At 38.3% G+C, this 15,323-nt stretch overlaps 2 protein-coding genes across 2 annotated transcripts; both read right to left on the bottom strand.

Moving 5' to 3' along the window:
* Positions 1–259: 259 nt before the first annotated feature.
* Positions 260–10,570, bottom strand: LOC113107402 (RING finger protein 10). The gene is made up of 17 exons (XM_026269893.1): positions 10,033–10,570; positions 7,680–7,870; positions 7,311–7,516; positions 7,084–7,174; positions 6,805–6,989; positions 6,475–6,611; positions 6,234–6,391; positions 5,283–5,417; positions 4,654–4,852; positions 4,392–4,525; positions 3,977–4,094; positions 2,767–2,868; positions 2,479–2,616; positions 2,315–2,406; positions 2,110–2,167; positions 1,849–2,016; positions 260–1,533 (listed from the first exon to the last, which is right to left on the bottom strand). The coding sequence occupies exons 1-17, from the start codon at positions 10,175–10,177 to the stop codon at positions 1,460–1,462; spliced, it is 2,331 nt and encodes a 776-aa protein (XP_026125678.1). The 5' UTR covers positions 10,178–10,570; the 3' UTR covers positions 260–1,459.
* Positions 10,571–10,726: 156 nt separating this feature from the next.
* On the bottom strand, positions 10,727–14,103 carry pop5 (POP5 homolog, ribonuclease P/MRP subunit). Its single transcript, XM_026269894.1, has 5 exons — positions 14,004–14,103; positions 13,780–13,922; positions 13,459–13,608; positions 13,287–13,370; positions 10,727–11,148 (listed from the first exon to the last, which is right to left on the bottom strand). Exons 1-5 carry the CDS (start codon positions 14,021–14,023, stop codon positions 11,039–11,041), a joined length of 507 nt encoding a protein of 168 aa, XP_026125679.1. The 5' UTR covers positions 14,024–14,103; the 3' UTR covers positions 10,727–11,038.
* Positions 14,104–15,323: the final 1,220 nt, after the last annotated feature.

The raw sequence follows: 15,323 nt of genomic DNA, 5'->3' as shown, positions 1-15,323 counted from the left end.
GAGAAAGAAATTGCATTTTAAGACATATGGTCAGTTGAATGGGCGGCTAATTATATCCATAATTATTTAATTATTTAGGCTGATTGGCCATGGAAAACCTACAATAGCTTTTTTTCTTTTTTTAAGTTGTATGCACATGTGCAAAATCAGCATTAAGCAACTATAAATTATTGTCCTATAAAACGTTTTACTCAAACTCCACAAAACAATTGCAAACACAGAGATCATCCAAACTATGAAAACACCCAAGTCAAGATCAACCTGTACTTAACATTTTATTGCAAAACCATCTGTGAGATTACAATCAGAAAATCCAAATATAATATATTTCTATGTAAAAGTTCACAAAAATGTGAATGGTCTTTACAGTATTCAATAAAATTGGTTCTAAATAAGACAAACAGAATGCCAGTGCATAATAATCCTTTATTCATTCAATTTAGTCTATATGCAGGTTCTGTATCACAGGTTTCATCAGAACAAAAACAAAATAAAGAGAAAAATTAAACCCTCTACAACATTTTATATAGCCTTTCTGTCTTTACATATTTTCTTGACTGAAAACGAAGCAAGCAGTGGAGTCGCGGGTCTCTGATGCCTCTAACATCTGAACACTATTGAACACGAGCAGCTCTGAATCCTCTCTAAGAGTTGGAGCTTCTAACTGAGTCAAGTGCTTAAAAGACCCACTCAATTCTTCCAGCAGAACAATGATTTCTTTTTACGTATTATTAATGTGTCTGATTGTGGAAGGCAGTTCTTAGGCAGGACAGATGAGAACAGCTGGTAAGAGCTGAATACAGACTGAAGTCCATGACTAGAGCTCGGAACTTAAGCTGGAGAAAATTATTAAACTTTGGTGGCATTTAAACAAACAAGCAAGAATGTGTTACAATCAGTATAGTTCTGCGTCTGCGTGCCTGACAGGAAGAAGAACTCAAATGCATATATTCTGCACCACAAGTTCTTCACTTTGTGCATTTTGTCTGCTGTTAGCAATGCTAAATGTTATTTTATTTATTTTTAAGCACCCTGGTTGAGTACAAATGTTTTAGATATGATGGAGGGGCATCTCTGCAGCTGGCTGACTGCTATCACAGGACCCCCCAAAATATATAACTGCAACCTATAACCAAGAACCATGTCTTTTTTTCCACCCTGTTTTTGGATAATAATGGAGCATCAGCTCTAAACTAGAGTGCCATGTCAAATGTACCTGCTGTAGAGCTCTTTAATTTAAGCACATGTACCTTCTGTAAGAAACACTGGAACACTGTGGGTCTGATCTAGAATACTGAGTCTATGGTTTGTACAATCACTTCCTGCGAGTTAGTCAACGTCTGGAGAGGGTCTCATTCAACAGGGGCAAGGAAAAAGGAGGGAAACTGCTTTTGAGGGACCTAATGATACCTAAGCATATGGGAGGAATAAGGCAGGAGTGAAGGGTGGGCTTCAGCGTTTACTTGGTGTGAACCATAGAGGTGCTGAACAAAAGCTTCTGTTTTTTCTTCTTCTTCTTACCCCCTTTGTCATCTATAAAATAGAGAGAAGAACAGTCACATGGGTAACAAACATCATGGCAAACAAAAAAAGTGATTAATAAAAAAAATCTGCTTTTATTTATCCTCCGTTTCAGTGTTAATTTTATAATAAAAATAATAAGCTGAAGGATCCCACCATATGGAGGAGAAAGAAAAAGTAAATGGGGACAATTAAGTGTTTTGTTCCCTAAATTCTTCAAGATATCTTTAGTGTTCAACAGAAGAAAGAAATGCATACAGGTTTTGTGAGTAAAAGACACTTAATTTTTGGGTGAATGATCAATGATTATGTGAATCGTTTTCTCACCAGGGATGGGTAAAGCCTTGGCTGGAGTTTGACTTCCATGGTCCAGCTGTGATAAAGCCTGTTCAAAGGCCTGACTGAAGGAGTTTTGGAAACTGGGTACTGGGACCCGATCAGATCCGTCACTCTCTCCATCACTGTCTGCCCGAGGAGGGGCCAGGAACATGTCAGCTGTGGAGGAAAAAAATAAAAATAAAAAAATCATTTAGGAATCAGTGTAGCCAGTGAGCCAACAGTTATGCCAACTGATGACAGGATGCTCACCTTTATTTGGGGTGGTTTTAGGCCCGGCATCCACGCGGGCTTTCCCATCTTTCAGCATCTGGACAACATTAATATGGTACATTAAACCCTCAAGATGCCTTTGTTTTAATTACTCTATTTAAAATTTGTTTCCATTTCTATGGCTACAAAGTTGACTATTTTGTTGTTATAACCATGAAACCAAGTGCTTTAGGCAGTCGTAAACCTGAGCGAAGGACATGCAGTGAGAGTCCTCTTCCACACTGGCTACGCTCAGAGACGGACTGTGCTCACTCAGATTAGGAAACATCACTCCATCTGGAATAAAAACAGGCATTAAGCACAGGAGACTAACCACTGAAGGCCAGGGCAAGAGAGGGTGAGTGTTACCTGCTGAAGGGCTGCCGCTCAGAGGAGACGGAGGTCCCAGCAGGAACTCTGGGAGCTGCACCTGTGAGCCGCTCTGAGGCGGAGATCCAAAGGCAGGAAAATGCTGGAGGTTCTCCAGCCCAATGTGTACCTCTGGATCTGAAGACGCAAAGATAAACTCAAATCACACCCAGGCAAATCAATTACACCACCATGAATTAAGAGAAATGTTCTACAATCAGAGATTTGGTCTATTTTCATGAAAGTGTATCGCCTTTACTCCCATAAAAACTGGAATTAAACTCTCACATTTCCCATGTTTCCTGTTTTCCTCAATTTCAATCCTCTTCTCCCTTCTCTTTTCATCCCTTGCTTTCTTCTGTCTCAGGCGCTTCCGTTTCTCCAAGTCATCTGTCAGAAAGTGACAAATATATTTTTTAAAAAAAGTGTGTGAACTAATACAATCATTAACCAATAAATTTTTTCCATTTTTTTCCTCAAAGTTAAAGTAATAAAACCACAAACAAACAACATACTTGATTCATAAATACTTCAAGAAAGCTTTTTTTTGCTTTTGTTAATTGTATAATAAAATAAATAAAGATAAACCAGATAGAATACAAAAAAGAAGAGAGAAACAATTGTTAGTTGTTTTTTTCTTCTTTTTTTAAAGAACAAAATTAGAATAGAAAGTGCTAGAGTTAGACGGTCAAATAAAGATGGAAGAGACGTGCTTTTAGCGGATTCTTGAAGAATGCTAAGGACTCAGGAGTTAAAATTTAATTTAAAAGTCTGTGAAAGTTATTTGTGCCTATTTGGGATGGCACAATAAAGCCATGTTCACTTGCAAGCTTCTAGAGGGCACAGAAGTCTGAAGTAATTAATTTAGATATGAAACATACATCACTACTGCGGAGATGATGAGTCAGTGTCACCGACTTCAAGAGAGGAGTGACTGATACTCATCAAGGTCAGTAGGTTTTGATTTGCACTATACCCTTTCAGCAGCCCTGAGCTTAGAACAATGTTCGTAGAGAACATCAGACAGTCAAGGGGCAGAAGGGATCGTACGGGCTGGCCGGGAAGACAAGGGGCATGCAGTGTCCAAACAAGATGTAAGAGTGGAGCAGAAAGTATCAGTAGCACTGTTAGCATCAAGAGATGAGAACAGTTTAGAGAGAGGAAGCGAAGATGAAACCATAGCAGACAGCCAGAAGGGTGAGAGTAAGTCATGTTAAAAGGTGACATGTGGAGGGGTATGTGTTTTAGGAACCATGTTGAGGTTAAGAGTGAGGAGGAAGTGATTCGAGGTGTGCAGTGGAGTAACCAGCACATGATCAGAGGAGCGGCGTCGTGTGTAAATAAGGTCCAGTAAGTTGCCTGATTTGAGAGTAGCTGTAGTTAACACTCGCGAAATATGGAACATTTTTCTGCAGATGAGCTTTTCAACCCCTGACTTTTGTTCGTCTCTGTGGGTTTCATTATGGAGTGGAACAGAGCATCGTTTATGTTCATGTACCTGCAAAGCTGTCCATGGTCTCTTTTGAGAGAATGGGTGGCTCAAGTTTGAGCTCACACAGGCTGAACTCACAGGTGAGTGGCAGGTGAGAGAGGTAACGATGTCGACGGCGAATATCCTGCAAATTAAATTTTTCAATTAGTTTCACAGTAGTCAAGAAGCATTACAGAAGCAGTTCAAACCCGATCCAGTGAGACTGTTATAAATGCACACCAGCAAAAAGTGCATTTATCGGTAATGCTTCAGTGGTGCTGTGGCTTCAGACACTAGGCATTACAGCATCATACCACACTGCTCTTTCACACTCCAGTATAAAGTATTCAGTAAGCACTTAACTAGTATTCCATCCTGTGTCCTGACAACAGCTACTGCAATTCTGTGACATGAATGTGAGAATTAAGAGACGAGCGTGTACCTCGGTGACAGTCTGTCCATCAATCTCCACCACAGTAGCGGTGATAGACTGAGGGCTGTTCTCCAGGCTCCCGTACTCTCTCAGCAGACAGCGCACGTTCACTGGGTGCAGAAACATCTGCTGACCATCCTCAGCTGCAGATACAAGAGAGAAATAAGTGTCATATTTAGTATCCATTTCAACTGCTTATACTTTGTGAAAAATAGACAGAAAATTAACCTTAACCTTCATTACAAATAGACTAACAAACACACACACACACCTTGATAGAAGTAGTAATATGGGCCATGATGAGCGGCCTGACTTGTCTGAGGGGTCGCTTCTAGCGGTTTGTCCTCCACAGCTCTTTCAGGCATCTCTTCGGCCACCTCAGGAGCACTCAGAGCGGCCATCTCTTCCACAGGCTCCTCATGAGACATTTGAAGCTCATCATCAAACGCTGAAGCATACTGCAGGATGGGCTGTGTTAGGAGACATAAGTCATATTGAGCTTTTGTTACCGGAAATGTACAGTGATTTACTGAATTTTATAAACATTTACAGAAAAGTTAGTTTTCATTCATTTTGCGGATAAATCAAGTGAAAGTATCTGGTCCATGCCGTTTCTCTACATTGCAAACATTCCCATAGTAAAGTAAATAATATGAATCGGAGGTGAAGAAAAGAGAAGGTTTAAAATATGATACTTTAAAGAGTCTCTACAGAAAAAAAGAAAAAGATTTTCTGGAGATAAATAACGTGTACTGCAGTTGTTCACTCAATCAGGTGACCTGATCACAAGCTCACACACCATTTGTGTCTCTCATAAAATTGAAATCTATAAACTTGCAACACAGCACTGGATTAAATCTTAGTCTTATGCTAAAAGAAAGGAGCACTGCCTCCACCAACCTTTGAGTTTGTGAGGTTCTTGACCACGGTCACCTCTGGAGAGGAGTGCTCAGACAGAGACAGTTTCCTCATGTCTGCCCAATCAACAGAACCAGCATTTTTACAGCCTTCCTTCAAAAGACGCTCCTCACGCTCCTGTTCGTTCAGAGTCAGAGATACAATGTGAAGGTTTTGTTTGTTTGCAGTGTTAGAAAAAAAAAAAAAAAAAAAAACCGGCACACACACACAAAAAACCTTAAGTGTAACATAGCTCAATGCTTTTTCCGTGTCATGTAGCACTTCCAGAAAAAACTCAGCCTTTATTAAATGTCACGTTATATATTTTCAGATTTATAAGTTTACAAAGCAGACAGTTTATAAAACATTAAAGTCAGTAGTTCAAGCTGTCAGCCCAAATTCTCATCATTTATAAGTTATAGATTATTCATTGACTTGAGGTACAGGATGCAAAAGTTATTGAAATAGCTTTAAATGTAGTTTAAGCTTTTTAAGTAACTTACAGCAACTATGTTTTCATTTACTTTTGTGTAGTTTTAAGGTAACCAAAGTAATCTCAGAAAGTTATGCAATGCAATCCAAAGTCACATAGGTATTACGGTAATTTTTTCAGCTATTTTTAAATGTCACTGTCATTGTTTGTTTTGTATCATAAAAACGTTCACGAAACAGAAGACAGTTGCATGTAAATGATGAAGTTTGGTGCTCAGTGTTTTCCTGGAACAAATTACAATATACAAACGGTATACAATGAATTATAAGTTACAAAATTCAGTGGGTTTTTTTTCCCACCTTATTGTTAATGTCCAAACAATAAGCAACCTATACAAACCACTTTTTCTAAACAGCAGCATAACTTGTTTAACTTGTTTCAGGTTTAAGTGGTTTGTAACTAGAGTCAAGGCAGCTTCTCCAACCCAACATTCATATATGTCAGCGTGAGTGCATGTGTACCTGCAGCTGCAGCAGGGCGCTCTGTATGAAACAGGCCTGTGGGTCGTCTTTCTCTTGGCTGAGCTGGGTTTGGAGAGCCACCCTCTCTTCAGCCAGCAAACCCAAAACCTGCTCCTGAGACGCCAACAGCAGCTTAGAGTATGCACGCAAATGCACATCTGCAACACATGAAGGAAAGTGTCAAATAAGGCCCACTCAAATAAACACCATAAAGGCTCACACGAACAGCAAAATGTCTCACCTCCAAAATGAATGGGCTCTTCCACCTTCACCCACTGACAGCTAGGAAGAGCCACCAGCGATCCTTTCTCTCTCCGCATCAGACGCATAGTGATGACGTTACCGGTCACGTACTGACGCGTCTCCATTGCAACCACACTAAAAGATGACAAGACAGGCTTCAGTGACAACGGTGAACAAACAGCAATGTCTTGACTGAAATATGTCACTTCTATATACCAGGAGTTGACTTAAATAAAATAACAGATTTCTGCATCATGACGTTAACACTGATTTAAAAAAAAAAAAAAAAACTAATCAAGTATTATAAACTTGTGTTTTCTGTACGAACCTCTTGAGATCAGCGCTGTGCACGGCCTCATAGCAAATGGGGCACTTGGACCAACTCTTCTCACTCAGAGAGAGGTAGTGCAGCATGCATGGCCAACAGTAGATGTGGCCGCAGCGCGTGATGTGGGCCGCAACAGGGGGATACAGGCAGATGGGACAAGACGGCACCTCATGACTGTAGATGCGCTGTGTGGATAGAAAAAAAAAAACAGCATGATGGACATACTGAGATTTGCAGAAAAGGCACTAACAGGATGTACAAGGAAGTGTGAAGTCTGACCACTTGCTGCACACAGTCCCAGTCCACCAAAGTGTCCGGATCAGTGAAGTGGGCTTGATAGTCTTGATCATCAATTACCACAAACTGGCAACTGGTGGAGAAAGGGAAAATGCACTCATCCGCTTAGCATTTTTCTCATTTTATCAGCTTATGATAACACTACAGTACACAGACATGATTTAATATCAATTCATATAAATGTGTGCAACATATTCTACTGTACTCACTTAGCCTGCAGGAAAAGCTCCTTGTTGAAGGGCTTGTGTTTGTGACCCCACTTGTTGCGGCGACCCCAGCAATAGTGGCCATCAGCTCCGGAGCCAAAATGGCCTCCTCGTGGCTCAAACGTGAAGTTGAGCAGGTGGTTCAAACTTATCTTTTTGGGTCCAGCAAACTGAGCCGGGCTAAACTCTGCCCGGCGGTTCTCTGCTACCTAATGACAGAATCCAACAGTTAACCCTGGTTAACCCATATAAGTACAGGTTTGTTTGTTTACTTTGCATTACAGGCATTATAGTAGTTAATTAATAAAAAGGAAGCATAAAAACAGCCATTCATGAAAGTGAATAAAAATCCAAAGTTTTGTTTAAACGCACCTCTTCTCTTCTCCCACCACCAGCGAGTCCATACTGTTGCCCCCCTCCACCACCTCTCTGAGGGGGTCTCTTGTCAAAATTCTTGCTTTTATGTGGCTGGGAGCGGCGTGGGCCAGGAAAGCTCTCAGCCTTGGCAAAAGTGGGCTCACGCTTGCGACTATAGCGCTTTGAGCCACCATTATTCTTGCCATCTGAAAGAACAGGGGGATGTTGTTAGAAATGTCAAAAAACATCCATATATTACTTTTAGCATAACATTTATTAGACAAGGGGCGGTCCCAGCAACTTCAGAAATTTTTAACATTTTCTTGAATGCAATATTGACAGCTTGTTTTTTTTTTTTTTTATTGCTTCCATTATCCTCATTTGTAAATTGCTTTGGATAAAAACGTCTGCTAAATGTAAACATTAAGTGCATTTTCCCTCAGCAAGCGGAGTTATTACTTTATTGGTTTATAGTAATGTGGACAACCTCTTTTAATGAAAAGAGCAGCTTTAGCCTCTACGGCTAATTTCCAGCTGTAGTCCCCAGCCAGTTGTTAATTGGCATACATCAATAAATACATTACAATTAAAACAAGGCTTAAGCAAGAGCTTAGACAAACAAACAAGGTGGTACAAAATTGAAACAGACAAGCAGGCACAAATTACAAAGACATAAAAGCAGGTCAAGCAATAAACTAGAGAAAATTGACACCAAAGATAATCATGCAAAGGCCACATTGAAGCACATATAAGACAAAGCATTGAGACAGTCAGCAGAGATCAAGTGGCAGAAGCATGATCATGTCACATCTAGTGCGCACATCACATCTAGCATATTAATGTGTGCAGGTGTAATTGTCGATTAGCCAATTTTTAAGGTGTGCAGTAAAAGTCGAATGTAGAATGAAACTCGATGTGATTTTTCATTATTTTTGACAACATTCACAGTCTTAACCAATCAATCCAGTCACGTGCTGCTCTTTTTGTTTCAGAGAAGACCACGTGTTAAGAGCAGAGGGGTGTAAACACACACAACTTATCATCCGTCAGCAGAGACCGCCGTCCCGTACAGTTCCAAAGCCCACATCAAAAACCTATATGACACGGTTTTAGTTCTTATCCACAGTGATTTCATTGTGATATGCTGGAGGCTTTCCAGGGTCCATCTATAAGCTAGAGGGCAATACACCACTGAAGCTTTTCTTGTGGTCACATGGCAGACAAGAATAGATCCTGCCTATGATTCTCATGCATATGATCTGCTACTAAGAGGAGGGGACAATAAACCCAAATATAAGTTTGCCCCTTGGGTAGACTGGAAATGCAGAGGAATTATATTAGTTTGTTAGGTTAGTTTATGGAAATTCAGTTTTGATTATAAGAGGGTAACACACACACACACACCACCCATGTTTAGTTTACATTGGGAGGACATATGCACTTAGAGCTTAGACTGACACCAGAATAAATTACATAAACATAGGCTGATGTCTAAACCCAGTCTGAACAAGCTGGTTTAAAAGACAATTCCATAATTAGTATTTTTTTTAATGCCATTTAATAACAAACAAACAGTTACAAAGGGGCAAAAACCCATGAAAGGCTACAAGTTTAATGAATATTACAACTTTTTTTATTCACTTTGCATGCACATTTTATTATGAAGAAATTAAGAATGTCATTCATTTCCAGTTACTTTTCATTTGTGATCCTGGTATTAAATTACATTTAATAATACTCATTAGATGATTTAAATGTCAATCAAAACGGTTCTGCCTGTCTTCCAAGAATTTACAGCTTTCAGCCTGTATGTTTTGTGCATATTTATTCTGGTGTTCATCTGTGTAAGAACTCATTTTCTGATAACATAGCCAGTGTACGTGTGTGTCACTCTCTTTAAATATATAAAAATAAATATCATAAACTAAATTCCTTAAAGTACTAATATTACATTTCCTTAAAACAAACTTAATTTTATCTCCTTAATTTATATACCTGTAGTTCACTACATTTATTTATAATTAATAAACTTATTTATATATTATTTTACAGGTAGTTTAGTTTATTATTGGTTTGATTTGTTTAATAAGCTAACTTAAATATTTTTAACAGTCTTATAAATAAAAAAAAGACACCCCTAAAAAAAACATTTCAAGGAAATTCCGCCTCTTAACAGAAGTTATTTTCTGGCACGGTCAATCTTGACTGATGTTGTTTTAATTCCTCTCGTTTGTTCAGGAAACGAGCCAATCGCTGGCCATGGCTACGTCATCTCGGCAGACAAACAACACCATGCCGTGAGCCCCAAACACAGACTTTCCCCGCAAAGTTGACCACGATAAGCGTGTATTGAACGCTGGTTCTCTACCTGTTTTGGCTTTAGAGTCTGCAGGAGTCGGGCCTGTAGAGCTGGAGCGGGGCGGGATCTTTGTACTGCTGCTGTTGTTGGCGTTTGGGTTTTTCTCCATATTGAGGCCGAACTGCGGAGAGAGAACCTCCGAGCTCTCTAGCATTAAACGGGGTAAACGGGGAGAACAACGGGTCGTTGAGAATGCGGGTCAGGCGACGAAGGCCCTTAATCATTTCTGTCAAACACGGAGACCCCATTACGGCGACATCTTGACTACAAACAAACCAAGAGAAAAACAGAGACACAATCCAAATGTCTCAGTAAAAACACTGCTAACACAAAAAAACAAGTGCCCAAAATGCGGGGCCTCGCCCCTTGAAAAGCGTCGTTTTTCCTTGGCGTGGGAAGTGTTGCGCCCCACAAGGCGTTAACCGCTCTCCAAAAGAGGAAAACGGGTGAATAAATGGGTTTTAACCCAAATTTTAGTTCAGCTAAACAACGTCAGATATATGGCGACGAGTCGCCAATCGGGAACCGTAAACACCCGGATGAGGGTTATAAGGATCGCAGGTTGACGTTGTGCGCATGCGTGAATTCAGCCATTCTGATTGGTGCAGTTGACTGCAAGATGTGATGTAATGTATGTGTAATCTCACACTCTCACACTTTTTATTGACAGATAAAAAGTATGTTTCTGCCATCGACGCGTTTATTGTTGTTCATATTTGGTTTATTCGAAAGAGACGTCTACAGACATAACAAACAGAAGCAGAAGTATATATTTTAATGAATACAGGAGAAAATACATTTACACATGATATACTCAGCACATGGCCAGAGTTGTTACAGTAATATCAGTAATGTGAATTATATACTGCACAAAACAAAATACACAAATGTGTCTTGTGATATAAACAATGTTAAGGCTCCACGTGAACCCTTTAATGTCAGTACATTAAATATCAGTATCTCCCAGATTACTGCATGATAAACTACTCATCCAAAGTATTTTCTTTGAGGGGATTTATGTCTCTTTATCACCATCATCATCGCTCCCATCTTCACCAGCTTCCTCCTCTCTGACATTACTCAGGGAACAGCTCAGGATCGCTCTCCTAACCTCTTGTTTCTCGGCTGTGTTGTGGACAGGAAAAAAAAAAGAAAGTGTGTATACAGTATGGGAAACATCTACATCAGTGGTTGTCAGACTGGTGGATTAAAAGAATAGTTCAAAACGAACATTCTGTTATGATTTACTCAGCCTCAAATTATTCCAAACCTGAATTTATTCAGCAGAAGAAAGAAACCTGTACATGTTTATAGTATTGCATTTCCAGATATGCATGTATTGCCAACTGGGTCTTTTTTGTGTGTTCTAAACCTTAATTTTCTTGCAATCTCGGCATAAGTTTAAAGTAGTTAGTTTTTCTTGTGATGTCAACATAAAAAATGGTTTTCTCATGACTACAATTAAAATGAATAATTATAATTAACAAGAAAAAAAATTTATAATAATACTTATTGCAGATAATATACATATACATGGATTATTTGTTTTATCTGAGCGAAAACATTAATTTTTCTTCTGTTTCAGAGTTCTGAATCTTATGCCAAGTTCACACTGCACGATTTGTGAAAGTTGTTGGATCACTGATGTTTTAACACTGCACAACTATCTGAGATAGCATTCAGTTGCTGCTGTGTTCATATTGCCCGATGGATTGGCTGGCGACGGGACGTTACACTGCATGACTTTAGAATAGGAAGAATCAAAAAGTGCTTTTGGTCAGTTATTTATCAATTTCATTTTCAATTATCCAGGGGCCTGTACCATGATGGTAGCTGAACAACTTCAGAGTTACAGGATAAGTTTTGAGAAGATAAAACCAAACCACTACAACCCAGCTTTGTTTGTACCATGATGCTGTTTATCAACTTTCTTTGTCAACTCAGGCTTTGATCCTGAGTTTGTGGAGCGCTTTCACATGAAATTCACATGACATTACTGGCGAACAGCCAATCACGAGCCTTGCAACACAAAGCAAGTTTGATTTACTTCTCGCGAGAGACCCAGCAAGATTCAAAACTAAGGGTTAAAGGTTTCGCTAAAGGTTAAGAGATTAAAGAATATGACAAATTTAAACGTCATATGAAAAATTAAGGAGGACAAATAAAATAAATGATCTTGCTCTCTCAGTGCAGTGACAAACTTGTTAAGTTAGTTTATACATTTGAAAATATATAGTGATCTAGACTTGAATGTAAGGTCAGATTTTTTTTTTTTTTTTTAAATAGTGCAATCTATTGATACATCTTATTTATATTACATGATCTTTATACATTAATATTTATGTAAAATAAATGGTTTATAATAACTGTTAAACTAAAATTGCTTGTGTGCAGAAGAGAAATAATAATAATAATAATAATAATAATAATAATATGAATCAAAATAATTACATAAATCATAAAATAACTCCGTAATAATCAGCCAGACTTACATATAAATTTTTTTTTTTTTTTTTTTCAGCATTAGTGACCTTTAATTTGGAGCAAGATAAACTGGAGTGACTTTGTGTCAGACATGTGTCACTTCTCTCGCATCTGATTGGTCCAGCTTCAGTTTGAGATCTATAACCAAGAACATAACCTGCCCCAGAGCAGGTTAGCCGTGGAGTGTAAGTTACTATGGCAATGAATGCCCCTAAAAGCCAAGCCACTTACGTGGTACCTAAAACACAGGATTGGTGCAAACTAACCTGAAATTTACCTGGATGGCCAGCTAATCAAGCTTCATGGTACAGACCCCAGGAGTGCCACATTACCAAGATAGCGACAGCCGGACCCACCCAGTATGAGCTTCAAAAAGGCTCTTTCGGAAAAAAACTACGGGTGACATCATGGACACTCAGTCCATGTTTTTATACAGTCTATAGTTCCAACCCTGCTCCAACACACAAACCATGTATTTTTCAAATAAGACCGATGGACGAGATTGGCTGAATCAGGTGTGTTTAATTAGGATTGGACCTAAACTCTGCCGGGCTGTGGCTCTCCAGGAATTGGGTTTGACTCCCTGGCAAAAGCTGGCAGTGTGAGAAAAAAAAAATCCTATTTTGCTGAGAAAATCATATGTAATAAGATTTTTATTTTTATTTTTTGGTCAAGATCAGAAAGAAGATAAAAATAATAGTAATGCACGCCCTTTAAGAGTTTCTGTATATAATTAAGTATATAATTAAGGACTGTAATATAACAGAAACTTAACTTACCATCTGTCTTGCAGTCTGGCAGCATTCTGTGGAGCTGTTGTCTGTTATATTTAACAAGGAACTTCTGACATGTTCTAATCGTTCCTGTGGAAGAGATCATGGACTGCTGTAAGAGCACATGGTGTGGAGTTTGGTGTCTGATGGAGGCTGAACTAGACAGAAGCTCTCTTACCTCCGACATGTAAGCAGTTGAGAAAGCACTGCACCTTCTGGCCTCTGTTCTCGAGGCAGGTGATGAAAGAAAGGGCAGACCAGATGAGTCGATAGTGTTTTTTCCTGCTACGTATCAGGACCACTCCAGTGTGAGCGTTCAGGTATTTCACTACAAGAGATTTGACAAGATTGTATATTTCTGTAATGAAGCATTGAAGTGAGCTTTATAAACGTAGTTGCACCGCATCAAAACAACGGTAACGTAAAGCGAGCAGCAGTCTGATTATTTCTATACTGGTTGAGATCTTAGGCAGAAAATAATAACAAGCCCAGTGTTCACCTATCACCCCTATGTTGAAGAGCGCGGATCCGTAGTCGCCGTGCGCTCGGTTCACGGCTGCTCGGAGTGTGTTGTAGATGGTTCTGTCCTCCAACAGCTGAAGACTGCTCCGATCAGGGACGCAAACCTCACACAGCAAATACCTGGACGGGTCACAGAATAACGAGAGGTTAGAACTGTTTATAAGTTTTAAAAAGCGCAAAGTAACTCTTTTCCATCTTTACCTCGACTTGAATCGGACCATATTTCCAACACGTGCACAACTAGCTTTGAAAACACTCTGCTTTACTTCCGGGTTTCTTTTGCCCAATAATAGTCCTCGTGGCCAAAGGGGGCGGGGTAACAGCTTGCCTCAAAATCATTGATGTATTTAATTACTTTAATAACACATTTTAACCAGTATCACTATAGTCACAGTGGCAAAATCGTACTTCTGAACACCACTACAATAGAAACAGAAGAACATTGAGTATTGTGTGAAAGGGAAGGTTTCAAGGACTATTGTTTTTAAAATGTTGGTTTTTATTTATTGTGATTATACAATAGATCAGTGAGTTATTTACAGCATTAACAGTATTTGTTATTAGACATCCTATTTATTCTGGTTTAAATTGTCTTGTTTTATTTTATTTATTAACATGTAACCAATCAATTAAAAACCTGCAGAAATGTGTAAATAATTTAGGAATAAATATTTTGCTAAAAGAAATATATAACATTTTTGTATAATGTAGTTCTGATTTTTTTTTTCTTACCCATATTGTATATACCATGACATTTAAAACATTTTATTAGCACTGTTAGTGCAATGTACTTTTTACCGTTATTGAAATTCAACAAGTTTTTTTTTGTTGTTGTTGTTGTTGTTTGTTTGTTTGTTTCCAAGACGTTATCCATTAATTACTTGAAAACGTGTGTGTACTTTTTTTCCTCTAGTTGATTTTTTATTATAATTTTTTTTTTTTTTTTTTTTTTTTTTTTTTTTTTACAATACAAGCTATACAATCATGTTAAATTTCAGCCCTCAAAATTACAGGTCCTAGAAAATACAATGATTTAGAATTAAGCACTGTTCGTGTATAATAATAATAAGAAGAAGAAGAAGAAGAAGAAGAAGAATGTTATTAATATTATTATTATTATTGCAATTTAGCACACTTTCCCCCCAAAACCTCATTAAAGTTAACTAAAAAAAATGCACAAAAAAAAATGCACAAAAAAGAGAGAAAAAAAAATCATTATTAACATTATTTACTAATTGTTCCAACTCTGTATGAGTTTCTGTCTTCTATTTAGTAGAGAAAAAAAAAACTTGCATTTTCATTTTTTGGCTGAACTATCCCATTAATTTTTATTCCCATAAAACACAGGACCATTCCGATCACAGCTGTATAATCATGAGCCTATTAACTGAAAGAGGGCGCTATACAACAGCGAAACCTTTACCTTAAGATTGCTTGAGGTTGCCCATTATTTGTCACTGAAAATATAAACCATATAATTAATATTTTATACACTAATATTTCTAACATTAATACCACCAA

The sequence above is a fragment of the Carassius auratus genome, chromosome 8 (assembly GCF_003368295.1).
Source record: "Carassius auratus strain Wakin chromosome 8, ASM336829v1, whole genome shotgun sequence".
In the NCBI taxonomy this organism is placed as follows: domain Eukaryota; kingdom Metazoa; phylum Chordata; class Actinopteri; order Cypriniformes; family Cyprinidae; genus Carassius; species Carassius auratus.
The sequence above is the reverse complement of the archived record's forward strand: the minus strand, read 5'-3'. Positions and strand labels throughout refer to the sequence as shown.

Coding starts and splice junctions, on each gene's coding strand:
- LOC113107402 (XM_026269893.1), bottom strand. CDS start 10,177: ATGCTAGAGAGCTCGGAGGTTCTCTCTCCGCAGTTCGGCCTCAATATG. Junction 5,418..6,233: donor GCGCCCTGCTGCAGCTGCAG/GTACACATGCAC, acceptor CTGAACGAACAG/GAGCGTGAGGAGCGTCTTTT. Junction 2,168..2,314: donor ACTGCATGTCCTTCGCTCAG/GTTTACGACTGC, acceptor AATGTTGTCCAG/ATGCTGAAAGATGGGAAAGC.
- pop5 (XM_026269894.1), bottom strand. CDS start 14,023: ATGGTCCGATTCAAGTCGAG. Junction 13,923..14,003: donor ATGGTCCGATTCAAGTCGAG/GTAAAGATGGAA, acceptor TGACCCGTCCAG/GTATTTGCTGTGTGAGGTTT. Junction 11,149..13,286: donor GCCAGACTGCAAGACAGATG/GTAAGTTAAGTT, acceptor TCCACAACACAG/CCGAGAAACAAGAGGTTAGG.